The sequence below is a fragment of the Pseudorasbora parva genome, chromosome 18 (assembly GCF_024679245.1).
Source record: "Pseudorasbora parva isolate DD20220531a chromosome 18, ASM2467924v1, whole genome shotgun sequence".
NCBI classification, from domain to species: Eukaryota; Metazoa; Chordata; class Actinopteri; order Cypriniformes; family Gobionidae; genus Pseudorasbora; species Pseudorasbora parva.
Genome location: NC_090189.1, coordinates 8,280,483 through 8,299,710, shown reverse-complemented (window position 1 = coordinate 8,299,710; position 19,228 = coordinate 8,280,483). Strand labels below are relative to the sequence as shown.

Genomic DNA, 19,228 nt, shown 5'->3' with positions numbered 1-19,228 from the left:
TGAGTTTTAATAATTGCTTTAATTTGCCCATCGCCTCGCAGTGCTACATGGTGATTCCCTTTTACAGAACAGTGATCAACTGTTAATCTCATTATTGCCTGGAGCGTCATCATTATAATCAGAGAGTAAGACAGCTTCCAGAAAAGAACAGAAGGACAAATAAATACATCTCAATAGGATTAAAAAAAAAAACAGAGTGGTGCATCTAAAAGAAATGATTTATGAAATGATTCATCTTACATCTCGCTACAACAGTTTAGTCCTTGAAAATGCAATTTGATACAATCAAAAGAAATGGAAGACATTATTAATGATGAGATGATGATCAGCAGACCTATGTACAAACACTGAGTTGTGTCTCTATATTCAAGTTTTATGACCGTGGATTTAATATATAGCCTACGTTGTCACTGTTAAAAAATATTCTACACCCGATTTGCTGACTGAAATATATTTGTGCTCAACGTAAGAGAAAACCATCTGTCTTAATGGCAGCATTTAAGTACTCACACACAAAAACAAGGACATGTGTGTATTGCTGTCACTTTGGTGCAGCTGTTCCACATTAAATCTCATTATTAAGTCCTTACACCTCTCACCTCAGTATAAAAGACGTCTCTATCTACAGCATTACTTCTTTTTAAAAAAAGTACAATAAAAATATCCAGATAATAAAATCACCATAAATCAACTGTTCAAAGTAAATACATCGAACGCAATCACATTGAAAGTGTCCGCCCCGTTATGGATCGTCATTTATGAATCAAGAGACAGATCTCGAGTTCACAAAAGGGCAGAGGGAATTTCATAGACAGAAGAATGTTGAAGAGGCATCCAGCACGGTGGCCACTCTTCCGGTCACGTGACTTTAAGATCGCCATTGACATCCGTAACATACTGCATAGAGAAATGCTTCACTTAAAGTGCCTGGCACCTACAGTCCATTATAAGAGGTAGAACTAGAAAATGATATTCATATCGAGTGTTTCCCACTTTTTGAAGTGTCTTCTTAAGCACAGGAAAGATTTAAGTAGGCTAATTGTGACATTAAAGTTTCCCTCATTGGGATGAATAGTTACGCCCACAATTGTGGTTCAGTAATATACGCTTAAACACGTTTCTAAAGGTCTACGTTTTCGAACAAAAAACAAAGTATCAAAGAGAACGGAGTCGCTAATACGAATTTGTTCAATGACCATTTTCACAGATTTGATCTAATGTGCTCACTTGAATGAAGTGCAGTTATTTGGCCAAAAGAAAAACTCAAATTGCAATTTGTTTGATACACTTGGATTCTTCATTATTGATTATGTCATGTTTTCGGTTTAATAAAATATTATGGTTATAAAAAAGTATACTAAATTTATTGGAACCAAAATCAGTCTGGACCCACAACCCTAAAACTAAACCGATAGCAAAAATACTTCTTTCCCCTCAACTTTCCAACAGTAGGCGAACGCTACCAAAACGTCAAGAGGACATATTAAAAAAATAAAATAAATAAAGTTTTACTCTTTTTGAGTTTGTGTAGCAACGTTTGTAGTGTTGAAATGACACGTGTCCGTTAATTTGGACTTTAAAAAGAAACATTCAGCAAAGTTTGTCACTTTTTGTTTAGCCGAACAACTAAGCCATCGTCTGGATCTAAACGTGTGTGCATGAAAGTGTTTTCACAAGTGTTTTAAAGGGACGTTTCGGAGGCTGGAGTTTTCCAGAAGAATTTGTTGTTGTCGGAGTCCAAATCGATTCTGATCTGAGGCACCATCTTCTTAAAAGGGTTTAAATTCTGACTGGGAGAAAGAAAGAAAGCTGTTAGATATTTCAAAATACACAGCCTTGCTAAATACACAGCAGACGTGCATCATTCATGATGCTAATTGACTGTTTAAAGGCCATGCATTAGCACATTAGCACAAGACTAAAATCTGCTGGTCCCATCAGCTAGACCAGCACTAACCACCATAAACCAGCCTGAGCCAACCTGAAATTCATTCTGAACTAAGCTGGGTAATTAATTATAGACATGCATGTGCACACAAGCGCAGACGTACTGACTCATGTTTGTACAGCAATCTTTGTGAGGACATTCATTGACACAATGCAATCTCTTGGCCTTTACCTTAACTATCACAACTAAGTGCCTTAACCTAACTATAACATGATCCCTAAAGTCAAGTCATGACCCTCAAACTGGCTTTTAAAGGGGTCTTAGAAAGTAAGGGTCCTCACTTTAATCACTTTGTCCAAGTACACAGAGATAGTTGTACAACTACATGTACGCACACGCACACGCACACACACACACACGTTTGTTTTTGTGACATATAGGGACATTTCATAGGCGTAATGGTTTTTATACCGTACAAACCATATTTTCTATCCCCTTACACTGCCCCTACCTCTAAACCTACCCACCACAGGAAACTTTCTGCATTTTTACTTTCTAAAAAAACTCATCCTGTATGATTTATAAGCATTTTGAAAAGTGGGGACATGGCCAATGCCCTCATATTTCACCCTCTTCTTGTAATATCTGTATCATACCCATGTCATTATACACACACACACACACACACACATTACCTTGACATAGTCTTGGAAGGGAAAAAGTGCTTTTCATCAGTACGGAGTGAGGAAGGACATGGGCTTATTTCCTATAAGAAACAAACAGATGTGCTGTTAATATACATATACACACTTATCAGATGATCAAATCTCAGAGGGTTCATATAAAGGGGTTACGATGCAGCTGAAAAGCACTAGATTGGTTAGTGGTTAGAATAAAGAGAGGTAGTGAAGAACAAGAGATTCTGATTCACAACCCATCCAGATAAAGTCAACATGAGACTGTTTGCAACCTGATTCACTTCTGTAACGTGATACACTTCTGAGTGAAAACCGGACATTCAACACAAAAAGGGATTTGATTTTATCCATCGGGAATATCTGACGATAATCATGCTATTACTGCAGCTTATTTTTGTCAAATATCCATGTGAATCAACAAAAACGTGGTAACATATTTTTGTGGTGTTGGAGTCGGTAAGATTTTAAAAAAATGTTCCTGTAAGTCTCACCAAGGCTGCATTTATTTGATCCAAAATACAGTAAAAACAGCAATATTGTGAAATATTATTACAATTTACAATAACTGTTTTCTGTTTGAATATATTTTAAAATGTAATTAATTCCTGTGGAAATTATTCTATATTCTCAAGAAATATTTATTATTATTATTAGTCGTGCTGCTTAATATTTTTGTGGAAAATGTGAGATGTTTTTCAGCATTCTTTGTTGACTAGAAAGTTCAGCATTTATTTGATATAGAAATCTTTTGTAACATTAATATAAGTGTCTTTACTGGCACTTTCGACCAGTTTAATGCATCCTTGATGACTAAAGTATTAATTTCCCTAAATATTAGAACAGTAGCGTTCAAGGGGTGCCTGATGGTTGTGAATACAACAGGGATTGTCCAAATATCTTCCATTGTTTCTTCCAAAAACGACCAAAAAAATCATCAACTGTTACGGACCTGAAATCGCTAATCATTAAATTCCACATAATTCCCATCCCTATAGACCAGAATAAATCCAGCTGCTTAGAGAGATTGAGAAATAAGACTTCAGACAAAAAGTGGTTTCAAAGTTATTAAACATTTCTTCTTTGGAATGAATCATGCACACAGAGAACAGGACCATGCATTGGGAAAGTCAATAGGGCTCATCTTGACTGCATGTTGACTTTATTAATACATACACACAAAGTTGCACTATAGTGATTAAGCATTTGTTATCTGTTAAGAGCGGATTATTGATCCACACAGAGCAGGAAACCAAGCAACGGCATAAACAAAGAGAAAGACGGGATTTAGAGATGTTTTGTGGAGAAATCACGAAGGAGTGTGTGACGACAGCGAGAAGAGGGGAAGGAAAAGCCATTATTAGAGTTGTCAGTAATGGCTGGAAGCCCTGCGCGAGGCCGAGGGAAACCCTGTGTGTTTACTCACTGTCTGAGGGCTTCTCCCCCAGCACTGGATCCTGTTCCATGGTCTCCATGGAGATCTTTATGCTGGGAACATTCTCAATGGCTGGAAAATCCGACTGTGAATGCAGGGGTGGGATATTCTTACCACTGGAGTTTTACAGTAACACGAGTTCTGAACATACACACACACACACACGTTTGTTTGTTTTTGTGAAATGTGGAGACATTCCATAGGCGTAATGGTTTTTATACCGTACAAACTGTATTTTCTATCCCCTTACACTGCCCCGGCCCCTAAACCTACCCATCACAGGAAACATTCTGCATTTTTACTTTCTAAAAAAACTCATCCTGTGTGATTTATAAGCTTTTTGAAAAGTGGGGACATGGGTAATGTCCTCATATTTTACCATCTCCTTGTAATGCCTATGTCATACCCATGTCATTATACACATTTGTGTCCTCATATGTCACAAAAACATGCCCACACACACACACACACACACAGAGAGAGAGGGATAAGGAGATTCATTCCACTCACGTCGTTCATGTCACTGTCGATGCTTCCTTTCTTTTTCTTCTTTTTCTTCTCATCCTCCTTCTTCTTCTTGTCTTTCTCGGGCATGACGTCATCCAGGTAACTGAGATCGTGCTGCGAGAACACATAATCCATGGCCTTTCTCACCGCGACCAACGCAAGGATCTAGAAAAGCAACCAAGAGCGATGTCAGACGGCGCGTCCGGCAGAGAACCATTCGCCTGAGTGCAGATCAAAAACTCACCATGACGGGAAAGATGATGGCTGCTACCGTCGACTTCAGGATCCACAGGAGGGCCAAGCAGAGCACCTTCACACAGAACACACACACTCATGATGCTCATACACCACTAAAGCTATAGATCTGAGACTTGTATGAGGGATGAGCATGTGACCACACACACCTGTAAGAAGGTGAAGAAGTGAACCCGTCTGAGCGGTACATGTCTCAGGTAGATCAGATCTGGTTGGTGTTTTGCTGGCATCAACAAGAGCTGCAGACGATCCATAAACTACACACACACACACACAAACACTAAAAATGTATTTAAAACATATTTAAAAAAAAAAAAAAAACAATATTAAAGTAAGATACATATATATTTTTAAACAATTCATTAATTTTTAATTTACTTTAAATATATAAATTATTTTATATTAAAAAAGTATGTGATTTTTTTAAATGTATTTTGTAACATTTAAATATTATATTATATATAAAACATTTAACGATATATAACAATTTTGAATTATTGTATATATATATATTTTTTTATGTTTTTAGATTTATTAATACATATTTTATATATATATATATATATATATATATATATGTGTGTGTGTGTGTGTGTGTGTGTGTGTGTGTGTGTGTATATATATATATATATATATATATATATATATATATATATATCATTTTTTTAATAGAATATATATATAGATTTTCAATAATCTTGTATTATTTAAAATGTATATATACATTTTTTATATTTAATATAAGAAAATAAATATTACAATTCTAGAAAATTTTCTTAAAATATATTTTTATTCCAATATATAATATATAGATGTTAAAAATATATATTTGTTAGATATATTTCAAATTTTTTTTTTTTTGCATTTTATTGAAAGAAAAGCAAAACATTAAAATAAAATTAAAATGCAAAACTTATTGCGACTATGCAAAAATATTGTAGGTTTAATTAATAAGGGATCGCTATGGTATTTGAACTGCTTTTAGTATGTTGCCAACAACTTATGTATCAATGTTTAACAGCAGCACCATTAATAAAGCAAACATTTTTGTCCTCTAGGTTTAACCAGGTGTATTACACCATGAAAACCCTGACTATGCCTGACTTATCCCGACTTTCCTGAACTCATATCAAGTTGTGGAATCGGTCTGGTTCCCAGGCTCCGGCGGAGATCAGGTAGTCCGCAGGATTAGGGTCTTTATCTACTGAACTGTAACATGACACTCGTGCAGCGTGAACTCACCTGAACGCCATTGAGAGAAGCGACACCCATGTAGAGGAATACACCGTACAGGACGGGCATAGGAATGAACTGGAGAGATCAAACAAAACACACTTTTGTATGAGCATTAGATGGATAACACTGCTATAAGTTTTCTTCAAACACATTCAGTAATATTGCACACACGTAACAGAATCAAAGGTTACGCCAAGACAAAAAGGTCCACCGAACACACCCCAAATCCTAACCTTGTCGACATAATATGCTCCAAAGGAGGAGATTTGTGCAAAGCAAACAATTTACAGTGAAACTGAATTTGTGCACACAGGAATGAAAGCCTCTGTCTCGTCTCGCATCCTGGAGTTTTTCCCATTCAGAGGTCAATATCCTCTTTACCAAACTGTGATGTTTACAAAGTAAATGTCCAGCAGGGGGCAGTAGCCGCACTATTCAGTATCAAAATGTACCATAGTATAATGGGTTTTATGTATCACAATTATACCATGGTTTACCAACCTAAAACATCAGATGGTTTTATCAACATAATACTTCGAAATATACTGTGCATCGGTACTGAAACCACATATGACAGCGTTTACATGGTACTTCCAGGAATTTTAAAGGTACATTTTCTGTGCATCCAAATACCATTAAATCAAATCATTATTGATCATACCATTATATATGACGAATAAGTTATTCAATAGCAAAAAGGAAGTACTATGGTGCTTTTTCATTAGTTATGATACTCAAGAATCAACTTCAGAATTTACAATCTGGATAAGGACATGAGTTATATAAGCTCTATAAATTCATTGACCTCAAATAACTAGAACTGCTTAAAATACCCTTATACATATTTTGTAGACACCATTAGTATTTTCTCAAATATTCTTTAGTTTACATAATAATTTGCTTCCTGATATTTCGTGCCAGAGTCATGAGTCATGATTCATATTTGTAGTCTGTTTTCAAAGAAGAGAAAGAAACTGATAAACATGTACATATCTGCTAAAAAAGTGTGTTTTGTCAACTTTCAGCAGTACACATGAACTCAAAACACACATGGATTAAAAACCATAAAAAGTTTAATATTCCCTCTTATTCTCTTGGACAATATCAGTATGTGAAAAGACAGTATAGATATAGTTTATGAAACATAAAGGTTCAAACCTTCAGTACGGGGGCCATGAACACCGACAGGCCCGTCAAAATAAACACCATTGTTCCCGTGACTCTCTGCTCTCTGCAGGAGAAAGAACCAAAACCAGCATGAGCCACAGTCATGTCAATGTCAACTCAATCTAGATGATCAGCAATCTATGATTTATCAGATATTTTATTTGAGACATTCTGGCCTTTTCAGATTTTTAGCAACTGTTAATGTCTGCTTGGTCGACCGAAGGGAAGTGTGACTTCCTCCTTGGGACAGTCTCGTCAGTGGATAATAAATGTTGAGGGATATGTATTTTTACATGGAGGATATCCACATTTTTCGCAGATATCCTCCATGTAAAAATGCATATCGCTCAGACACTACCAGCAAAAGATTATTTTATTGCTTAATAGCTTTGTCATGTTTTACAGTAAAAATAAACAACCTTAAATCAAGACACATTTACTTGAGAAGCAAAATGACCTGAGATGATAAGTCTTCTTTTCTGACTTATTTAGAGTCGAGCTTAAAACAAGACTGATAATCTTGTTTTTACTAGGTTTACAAGGTTATTTTTTTCTTGTTTTAAGCATAAACTTTGTTACTAGTGTTATTTTTAGTATAAATGATACTATTATAGTTTTCATATTTTGAATTAGGTTTTTTATTGTAATTTTTATAAATATTTTTGAATTTTGAAATGTCTATAAAGTATTTTATCAATTTTAATTTTAGCTTTATTTTAATTATTTTAGTACATCAAGTTAAAGTAAATGAAAATGAGAAATGTTGCTTAGCAACATTGCTTAGTTTTAATATTTTATTTTATTACAGTTAACATTTGTTTTATTGCAAGCAACCAAAAATTATGTTAATGTATTTATTTTATTTAACTACAACAACACTGATTGTGATACTTTGTTCAGAAAAGTACAGGTAAATGCAAGTACATGTATCCTGATGTAGGAATTTTTAGATATTTGCAATTGATAACAAGACAAAAATACTAGACTAGAAGAATTTTTTTTGTTGCAATATACAAGGGAAGATATTTTACTGGTTGTTTGGATACTGTTTTGTTACGCTATGCTCCGTAGCCCCGCCCACAGCAAGCTCTCATTGGTCAAAACAACTGTTCCACAGGTTGTGATTGGTCGTCTTTTAGAAAGGACTTAGTAAGGGCAGATACAAGATGATGCTGTAATCATGTTTACCTAGTTAAAATACAGTGTACAAGGATTTATTTAGTTATTGACCTCATCTGTTCACAAGATGCCAGTGAATTGTAGAGCTCGTGCAAATATATCCACATGGCTATGCTTTCTTAACTGCTGTTTTCTCACTGCTGTTGTTTAGTTGTGTGTTTATTTTGTTATTGAGAGGAACGCGTGCAGCACATTTAATATTTTTCATCCAAGCGTTGCTCTCAGGCAGCGTGGGCAGCATCTGAATGTTCAGTACATCGCTGCAATTTATTTCCAACTTTTTACCCCTAAGCGAAGAAAGAAAAATAATTCGCTGTGAGTATCCCAGGGCATTGAATCACGTTCAGTTCTCTTGTACGTTACGTGTGCGAAAGTGCGAGCAGTTCACTTAACGGCCACAGGTGTCGCTAATAACAAGGAGAAATGTGTCCACATCCAGACCCTATTTCTTGAGCAAGATTACAATACACTTCAGCTTTTTCCTTTACCTGACTCCGAGGAATTTGGGCTGTTCCCCAGGCGCCGAGGTCTCCGTTTCCATCTTGATGGAGTCTATGTGTGCAATGGAGATGACGGTCGCGGCTACGTACCAGGGCAGCCCCATGAACGAACACAAAATCATGAGAATCGAGACCCAGAACAGGTCCAGGTGGTACCCAGCTCCCTTCTGCACTCAAATGGGAAAAATAAGGAATAATAAATAAGTGGTTTTCCATATTAAACACTGGCTTGTGTTTGAAATCTAATTGTGTCTCAGTGGTTTGCGTGCAGTAGGTAGCTCCACATGTGCCAGTGTAATCCTCTGATGGTAATCCCTGATGATATTCCACAACAGTACCTTGAGCTTGTGCTCCTTGCGGTTGACGATGACTGCAGTGATCTGCTGGTCCATGAAGACGAGGATGGTGACCAGGAGAGCAGGTAAGAACGACGCCAGGCAAACCCACCAAGGGTTTCCTCCAAATGGTGGAACAAACCAACCACGATGTGGACTCGTCGGCTATTTAAGGTAGAAAAAAGGATATATATATATATATAATATTAGTTTCATCATAACTAAATTATCTATTGATCTGTTATGCATTATAAAACGTATTATGGTTGGCTAACATTACTAATGAAAGTTAATATGAAGTGGACGCTATATTGATTCAGCTTGAGTCGATACAGATTTTTCTGCAACAATATGACCACAGAATTCAGTTTCTGTGTCTGTTTGCGAGCGCAAACACACATTAGAGGATTCAAATGTCAAACATCAATGAGCAGTTTGAGGGTATAATATGGCTCGATTAAAGGATTACTGTAACATAGATGGGTCCTAAAAAGAGATTAAACCTTTTCAACACACAAATACACACCTTGAATTCACTTGGCACTATTAGTTTGGGCGTATCGACACCAACCAGGGCATCCACACCACAGAAGATCAAAATGGCGAGAATAATGGCAAAGTCACTGATCAGTTTACGGATCTGCAAAATATAAACAACCATTCAGAAACAAATTCATATGGGAAGGTCAAATGACAGTTCAGATAATGTACAAATAACATGGACATTTGAATGGACAGACAGACAGACAGACAGATAGACAGACAGACAGACAGACAGACAGACAGACAGACAGGTAGATAGATAGATAGATAGATAGATAGATAGATAGATAGATAGATAGATAGATAGATAGATAGATAGATAGATAGATAGATAGATAGATAGATAGATAGATAGATAGATAGATAGATAGATAGATAGATAAGCTATAATAATGTATTCTCCACTGTTAAATGCAATACATCACTGATCACTGACTAGAAATGCACATTAAATACCAGAATTGAAAGTGAAAACTATAATCTTTAAATCTGTAATCTCTAATTAGTAGAGATTAATGGAGATTTACGATGTTTTAATGAGTGCAGATTGGTAATATGCTACAGCATTTTTGTAAGGATCAGTGATGGGCTATTTTCCACTACAGCTGCCAAACCAAAAGACCAGTGTAATTCAAAAGCAATGACTTTCAGATTTAAGCTTAAAGTGTGTGTGTGTGTGTGTGTGTGTGTGTGTGTGTGTGTGTGTGTGTGTGTGTGTGCGCGTGTGCATGTGCGTGTGCGTGTGTGTGCGCGCATGCACACGTGGGCAGGTTTTCCTAGTCCCGTGAGAACAAACATCCTCATGAGTACAGTACAACCCCATTAAGACCCTCATTAATGTGTGACGATGACGTGTGTGTGTGTTTGCGTACCGTAGTTGGGAAAAATCTGCTGGTTTTGAACTTCTTCAGCCCCATGGAGCAGGTGTATGTGCCGAAGAACAGAATGAAGGACATCAGCGTGATATCAGGGACGTATTCACACGCTGGTCCGAGCAGCTGACCGCCCCACTCCACACACTCAGAGCGGGTCAGCGACGCCCAGGTCGCGTTCAAATGATGCTGCGCAAGCACAAGCACAAACAATTATCCTCATTCTTATCTATTAAAAAAAACAATGTTCAGTCTGTTTAAATATATGCTTTGTACTTGTGCAACTAGCTAATTATGGTGGTTTTTAACTTATCTGAGTGTACTGATGCACTGTGTGTAATTTGATAAAACAGAGAGCATTTACCTGACCAGTGCTGTTCATCAGGGCTTCAATTTTCTCCATGTACAGAGCTGAACTGTTGCCTTTTGAAAGAAACACAAAATATGAGTTTAGCTTTATTTTAAACCTGGTGTCAGCGGTCAAATAAACACCTGAGGGCCTTACTCTGACAATAAATAAATGTATTTATAAATATATAGTACTAATAGTACTACTATTTAATTAGACTACTAATAACTGAATTATGCATTTCACTTCATTATAATGCATCAAGATATTTTACCTTTGAGTTTTGTATTTTTTTTCTTCTTCCAGAAATTAGTTTTTAAAATTAGTCAACATAAATGAAAGGTAATACAATAAATATTAGCTAACTATATCGTTATTATTACCAATAACCAATTTGTCCAGTTTTCCATAAGAATATACATAACTAAGCCATAACCAAAACGTAAAAATTAAATGAACACAAAACTGTTCAAGAAGACATAAATACTGATGCTTTTGATTATCATCTCTTCTTCACTGATGGCCTCACCGTCCGGAGGACTGCAGTGGCATCCGTACTGCGTGACGAGATCTATGTCATAGCCTGAGTTGATTGGATGATGGTGAGCCAGTTTGATCATTTTCTTAAAGGCGTCGTAGATGAAGATGAAGCTGATGAGAGCAGAAAACCCTTCCTCCGTAAAGCGGGTGAAGTATTGCACCAGGAAACTGGCGTCTGTGGCCACCAGGACCAGACACAGAAAACCAGACCACAGACCGATCCACAACCGGAACTCCAGATAGTCGAAATCATTATCCCTGAACCAATCAAAGAATCATACGCATCGTTAGCTACACATTAACAATCACAAAATAAGAGGAAAAAAAACAACAATGAGATAATAGGGATGAAATGACTGAGTATTTTTAAAATAGCATACTACACAATACACAAGTTTTGTTTTTGCATGGATTACCTGGATAACCTTCTACTTTACCAAAAAGCATTGTGTGCCACTGATCCCATAAGGCTCTAATAATAATAACTGCATTTTTTTCTATACTGATAATAGCCCTTAATAGCCCTCTGTCTTGAAGGCTCTGTTTCAAGGGGCGTGTCTGCTGTGAGACTTCAGTGAAAACACTCCATAATTATAGACTCCGCGCTTTAGATTGAAACCCTCAGCAAAGCTGAACTGATACACGGTAGCAGAAGCAGACATGAAATCTGACTCAATTATTCATAATGGAACATAAACACAGAAACCTGAATCCTGAGATAGAGAGAGAGAGAGAGAGAGAGAGAGAGAGAGAGAGAGAGAGAGAGAGAGAGAGAGAGAGAGAGAGAGAGAGAGAGAGAGAGAGAGAGAGAGAGAGAGAGAGAGAGAGAGAGAGAGAGAGAGAGAGAGATACAGAGAAATGTATTCATGCACACACACACACACACACACACACACTCACACTGAGACACAAGCAGAGACAGAGAGACGAGACCTTGCCGGAAATGTTGAAAACAATAAGATGTATCTTGATTCCAGATAACTGGAACGTTTTGTGCCTCAGATGACACACAAGTAAAAGAGTTCCAGGGAATGCTACTTGTTTTTGGACAAACTAAATATATCAATACAGAAAGAAAGTATAAACATCTAGATTTGGATCCAAATTCATAGCGATGTTCTCCATTGATTCTGTAACTAAAAGTGAAATGGACAATTCTGGCTATTGAATCTCATTGGAACAGTTCAGATAAACACTGCTGACTGCACATCAATTAAATTAATGAATAGTTGCAACAAATTATTAAAATGAAGAACAACCTACAGATGGAGGACCTACATTGCATGGTAAAATAATTGTTTACTGTGACTATTAATAATACGATTATTATATTCATTTAATAACAGCAATATCAACAACAACAATAATAATATATTAAATATTAAATAATAATAGTATACTTTAGTAAATAAATAATTATTAACAATAAATAAATGATTGTTGTTGTTGTTGTTGTTATAACTATTCTATAATAATTCTTTGATTTATCATTAATGCAATCTATTAATTTAATAATAAAAAATATTTAAATAGTAAATAATAATAGTAATAATATCCTTAAGTAAATAAACAACTATAAATATCCTTAAAATAGTAAATAATAATAATAATGATAATATAAGTGAATGATAAGTGAATAAATAATTATTAATAATAAACAAATAAACTGTTGTTGTTGTTGTTGTTATAATTATTTTATAATTATGTTTTATTGTATCATTAATGCAATATATTGTATTAATTTATTAATAAGAATAAGAATAGTAATATATTTAAATAGTAAATAATAATAATATACTGTATTAGTTTATTATTATAAGCAAATAAATAATACATAGTTATTAACAATAAATAAATTATGATTATTGATGTTATAATTATTATAGAATTATTTTTATTTTTATTATTAATGCAATTAATTATTAAACACTGTTTTCTTCTTCTTCTTCTTCTTCTTCTTCTTCTTCTTCTTCTTCCTCTTCTTCTTCTTCTTCTTCTTCTTCTTCTTCTTCTTCTTCTTCTTCTTCTTCTTCTTCTTCTTCTTCTTCTTCTTATGTTGTTTTGTAAATGCAGTCTAACTGATAATGAAGTGGATTACCACACATCACATTTTTCCTAACAAATCTCGTAAAGCAACCGTGTTTTAGTGTGTACTTGTGTATGCATGCTTAAGTATGTAGGTGCGTGTGTGTGTGTGTGTGTGTGTGTGTGTGTGTGTGCCACCCACTTGCTGAAGTTAAAGAGCAGCCGCTCAAAGACGAGCACGGGCCCGGTGCTGCTCAGGATGGTCAGCGGTTGACCCGCAAACAGACAGAACACGGCACCAGCTAACGCCGTCCCCACAAAGCTCTCCAACACGCCCTGCGCAAAACCACAAACACACACATATCAAGCGGAAAATTGAAAGCAAAGACTAAAAAAACTAAAACAGGAACTCTTATCAGATTTGTGATGTCAGCTGTTTCTTGACAGGCCCATTTTTGCCTGACTGTCAAATCTAAAAACGCTTAATCAGACAAACACCTGTTTCCAACATAACCGGCTGGGGTTTTCTCAGGGAAGAGTCACACTACTGCACGCCGTGTTTACGCCAACACGCCTCGAAATATTAAACTAAAGAGCATAGTAAGAAAACCAACTGAAAGGTTTACGGATATTTCCTTCAAGCCTAAAATAATTAAATGCTATGCATATTTAAAAAACAAACAGGCAAAACACCTGTTAAAAAACTATACATATATTTCCTTCGTATTAACAGTATTTTGGGCCCTATTTTACAGACTTTTCTTTTACAGAGTTTATATGCACTATTTTGATTCCCTGATGAGGAGAGATTCCTAATGATTGTCACCTGCTGGACGACAAAACAGACCTTAAAGAATCCCATAGACTTAAGGCTGCAACATACTCCGCAAGAACAGAGAAAAAAGTTCTCGCTTCCCGGGCTGCCAGAACAAAATGACGTCATTTTATTCTCGCAGCCCTGGTTTGGGAGTTCTCACAGCTTGTTCTTGACACATCGCCTGAGCACAACTTTCTTCTTGCAGGTGTCCGAGAACTATCGTCTGATTGGTCATACATTTAAAGTGGGCGTGGTTAATGCGGAGCAACGCAGATGATCGGCACCTGCTTTTCTCGTGACGTATGGAATGTACTGGCCAGAAGAAACTTTGTTCTTGTTCTTGCCACCTCGAGAAAACGAACACATTTCTTTGTTCTTGCAGAGTTTGTTCCGAGCTTTACACTGAAACTCTTGATAAAGTCTTGACAGCTCAGTTTTGCTGAGTTATCACAGCATATTTAAACTCTTCTGCATTCAGATTTGTCCATTTCTGTCACATAAGAAAAAAAATCTTGCAAATCTTTTTGAATCATACGTATGAAATAAAAAGGTAAAATTATGACCTCAATCAAAAATGTAAGAAAAGTAAAAAAAAAATTTAAAATTAAAAAGTCAAATTATGACATACTAAGTCATAATTATGAGTTTAAAAGTTTTTATTTTTGATCTCTTGACTTTTTAACTAATAATTTTGTGGCTCATAATTATAAAATAAAAAAAAAATAAAAAATTAAAACAGTAAAAATTTTAGTGGCTCAAAAATGTTGACTTTTTATCTCATAATTATAACTTAATATGTCCATTTCAAAATGTATCTCACAAATATGATTTAGTATGTCAATTCTGACAAGTCATATTAGGACTTTTTGATTTAGTGGCTCATAATTTTGACTTTTCATCTCATAATTATAACATATCAATTTCAAAATGTCTCTCATAAATATGACTTAGTATGTCAATTTTGACATGTCATAGGACTTTCTAAATCATAATTTTTTACATTTTAAGTCATGAATTTGATTTTCGACTGTCAAAGTCAATTTCAACTTTTCATCTCATAATTGACTTAGTATGTCATAAATTTGAATTTTTATAATAATTTATCTCATAATTATAATCATAATTATGATTATATAAGCATGAGCATGTCATAATTTCAACACTTATTTCATACTGTCATAATTATGATTTTCCAGTGAATTGTGTCTGAGTGTATTTCTAACAAGCATGTTTGCATATTTAGCTCCAAACACAAGTCATCGGTTTATAAAACACGTGAGAGAAAAATTCTTGTGTGCAGTCCAGTAACCTGCAATCTGCACCTAAAGCTATTATTTGACGTATCTGAAGCAGGCTTTATAGGTAAGGGCAGAGGTCACGAAAAGGATTCCCTTAGAGGGATTTTTTTAGAAGTGAATTTGTGTGATTTTCTGTGCGTGTATGTGTGTGTGTGTGTGTGTGCGCGCGCTTGTGTGTAATCTGAGGATATTTATAGCTGATCCTCCTTAGCCTGTGCCATATAAATGCACTGCTAAATATATGTCCAAACTTTGCAGTCACTGCACATGTCTGAAGTACCATGCACTATCCTGTGACTATTTATATAAACAGTTGTTCGAAGAAAATCACTGTTCCTCTCTCTCGCTCAGTATAGCGCGGATCAAATCACAACATGCAACATGTACATCTGTTTCCAAACACCCAATCTAGGAAACACATAACATACATTTAACGTGACATGTTTAATAATCAAACAGCTATCCGTGGCCTTTAAATCCCTGGAGCTGTGAACACAATGTCAGCCAACTTTTATTTCCAGGAGCTGAATAAACCCACAACAGCCGAACACGACTGAAAGTACAACACACAAACTCACAGCGGTAAAGACTCGAACAGTCTAACCTGCATGTTCTCCGTGGCGTCTCCCAGCAGGCCTCCGAAGGTGATGGCGTTAGTTACGGTACCCAGGTAAATAAACAAGATGGCAGACAGAGACTGAATGTGGACAGCGTCGTAAAAATCGCTGGCAAAAAACGGGAGTTTCCTCTTGATGTCCAGAATGAGACCACCGCAAAACCTGTGAGAGATAGATTGTGTTTTTTTTAAGGACATTTTTTTCCCACAGGCAATCTTAAAAATATGCTGACATTGAAGTGATCTGCTTTTTATTCATATTACAAAAATATTATATGATTTTAATATTGCATGCACCATCAAAAGTAATACAGCGTTTGTAACGTATTTTTTCAATTAATTTCTCCCAATGGGATTTCAAAAATGTCTTTATTAAACTGTTATACCATTATTTGCAGCTGTACCATACAAATAAATAGTTAAAAAATCATATGTTGTGATTCCTGGATTTTTTTTGAACACCCTGCTATTACTTGCAAAATAGCAGGGTGTTCAAATACTTATTTTCCTCACTATATATATATATATATGTGTGTGTGTTCGAATACTTATTTTCCTCACTGTATATATATATATATATATATATATATATATATATATATATATATATATATATATATATATATATATATATATATATATATATATATATATATATATACAGTGAGGAAAATAAGTATTTGAACACCCTGCTATTTTGCAAGTAATAGCAGGGTGTTCAAACATATATATATACACACACAAGTCCACTGATAATCTCCCTCGATCTGGGACTATATATATATGGTAAGTTATAATAATAAATATTTTGAAAGTAAAGAGAGCTCTTTTAGTGCATTAGACTTGTTTTGACTCTCTGATTGGTGTAATTTTCTGTGCAGCATCATGGGAAATGTAGTTTTTCACCAGGAATTCCACTGTTAAACGTGGTTGTTTTAAAACTAAAGGGAAATAATGTGGACTGACGGATTCAACAGAAGCAAATGCTATCGATTAACAACCTCGTTGCTCATAGTAGGGCTGTCTTTAAAGGTTTACAAGTCCCTATGGAGAAAATGAATGTGATTAGAAGACTTCTTTCAGAAATATTATAAAACTCCAAACTTGTGAACAGTAGTGTAAATATAATAATTGTGCAATTTTACTGCACGGTTTTAAATAACAAAACTAATATAAACTGCACGGTGCTCATGAACGTGTATTTGTGCCCGTTTATACACTCACTTGCCCGTCATTTTGAGTTCATCACCGACCGCATGGCCACCGCCGCCACCTGGACTCCCATCATGAGGCGTACTGCCATTCATCTGAAAACCTTCCCCTCCGGCAATAATGTTTTTACTAAAAACACACACACACATACATTATTTCATTAGTTACTGGTTGTCATATAGTTTAATAAATTGACAATCAACAGATAAATGATACTGTAAGATCAATGGTTGCCGGTACCGTTTATCAGCAGACGGGATGGATTTAGGAGGTTCGATCCTGATGTCAGGATCCCACTCTCCTGGAGGAAGAACAATGACCTCATCTAGGAACTCATCAATCCCTGCCAGCAGGTCGCCACGATCTTTCGCTTTATATGCTATGTCGTGAAACACCTGTAGGACCCGAAATAAACTATGAAAACACTGTTAACATGCAAATAAACACACGAAGAAGAAGACTTTCACACACACCTCATCAGACATGAGCGTGGCGATGGCACGTCCGATCTCACGGTATGAATTGGCCTTTCCTTTGGGCCCAAGCAGAATAAAAAGGAACCTACAAATACAAATAGATATTGTTGTAACTATAGCAACAGATTTATGAATTACATAGCTTGAAATAGTGAGCAGCTTACCGTGTGGGAACAGGAACCTCAGTGAGACCCCCTAACATGACGGATTGCTGAAGACGCACAAATGCCACGAAGGGGGCGTCCAGAAAATCTACCTCCCCGACTAGCACGTTTGACGCCTCCGCATCCCGAGGAACTTTCTTCATGAACTTATTATTCAACTAGAGAGAGAAGCAATGAGAAAAACATATTTTAATTTCACTCTAGGGGCCAGATTTACTAACAGCTTTCGCCAACCAAGCGGCAACCTCCCGCGATCTCTCTTGAAGTCAATACGGAAGTAATGTAAACTGCAGTTCTTCAACTGGCCACTAGGGTCCAGAAGGGAGCAGAATCTCATTTAGCTTTACGGTTCAGAACGGCTTATCGAAATCCTATGGGTGACGTCACGGACACGGCGTCCATATTTTTTTTACAGTCTATGGCGCCAACACAAACCCTTTTTGCCGTAAAAATAATTACAGTCAGGATTTACTTAAAGGGTTAGTTCACCCAAAAATGAAAATTATTTCATTAATTACTCACCCTCATGTCGTTGGACACCCTGTAAGACCTTCGTTCATCTTCGGAACACAAATGAAGACATCTTTGTTGAAAGCTGATGGCTGAGAAAGGCTTCAGATAGGCCTCCATTGGCATTCAGTACATTCCCACTGACCCACTCACAAGACCCATAAAGGCACTAAAGACTTCGTTACAAAGTCCATCTCACTACAGTGGCTGTACAATAATTTTACAATCCGACGAAAATAGTTATTGTGCGCACAAAAATCTAAAAAACAATTTAATCCACCAAATTATTGACGCGAACTCGACGCATGCACGAGAATATGACGCAGATCCACCGTTCGAATCATAGCGAATACATGACCCGGAAAAGGAGGAGTTCACGTCTGAGACCTACACGGAAGACAATATCTTGCCGGATAAAGTCATTATTTTGATTTGTTTTGCGCACAAAAACTATTCTCGTCGCTTCATAAATGATTGTACAGCCACTGTAGTGAGATGGACTTTGTAATGAAGTCTTTAGTGCCTTTATGGGTCTTGTGAGTGGGTCAGTGGGAATGTACTGAATCCCAATGGAGGCCTATCTGAAGCCTTTCTCAGCCATCAGCTTTC

The 19,228-nt window shown here is 36.1% G+C and overlaps 1 protein-coding gene across 1 annotated transcript in view; it reads right to left on the bottom strand.

Moving 5' to 3' along the window:
- Positions 1–19,228, bottom strand: part of slc4a4b (solute carrier family 4 member 4b) — a 68,607-nt gene continuing 49,379 nt past the window's right edge. The window contains exons 12-27 of the mRNA XM_067424529.1: positions 16,246–16,420; positions 13,729–13,862; positions 11,491–11,759; positions 10,977–11,035; positions 10,613–10,801; positions 9,724–9,837; positions 9,201–9,362; positions 8,851–9,029; positions 7,175–7,247; positions 6,023–6,091; positions 4,930–5,037; positions 4,770–4,835; positions 4,529–4,690; positions 4,010–4,103; positions 2,584–2,654; positions 1–1,790 (exon numbers count right to left, since the gene is read on the bottom strand). Coding sequence (XP_067280630.1) covers positions 2,620–2,654; positions 4,010–4,103; positions 4,529–4,690; positions 4,770–4,835; positions 4,930–5,037; positions 6,023–6,091; positions 7,175–7,247; positions 8,851–9,029; positions 9,201–9,362; positions 9,724–9,837; positions 10,613–10,801; positions 10,977–11,035; positions 11,491–11,759; positions 13,729–13,862; positions 16,246–16,420 — 1,888 coding nt within the window. The 3' untranslated portion in view covers positions 1–1,790; positions 2,584–2,619. The remainder of the gene's footprint in view (positions 1,791–2,583; positions 2,655–4,009; positions 4,104–4,528; positions 4,691–4,769; positions 4,836–4,929; positions 5,038–6,022; positions 6,092–7,174; positions 7,248–8,850; positions 9,030–9,200; positions 9,363–9,723; positions 9,838–10,612; positions 10,802–10,976; positions 11,036–11,490; positions 11,760–13,728; positions 13,863–16,245; positions 16,421–19,228) is intronic.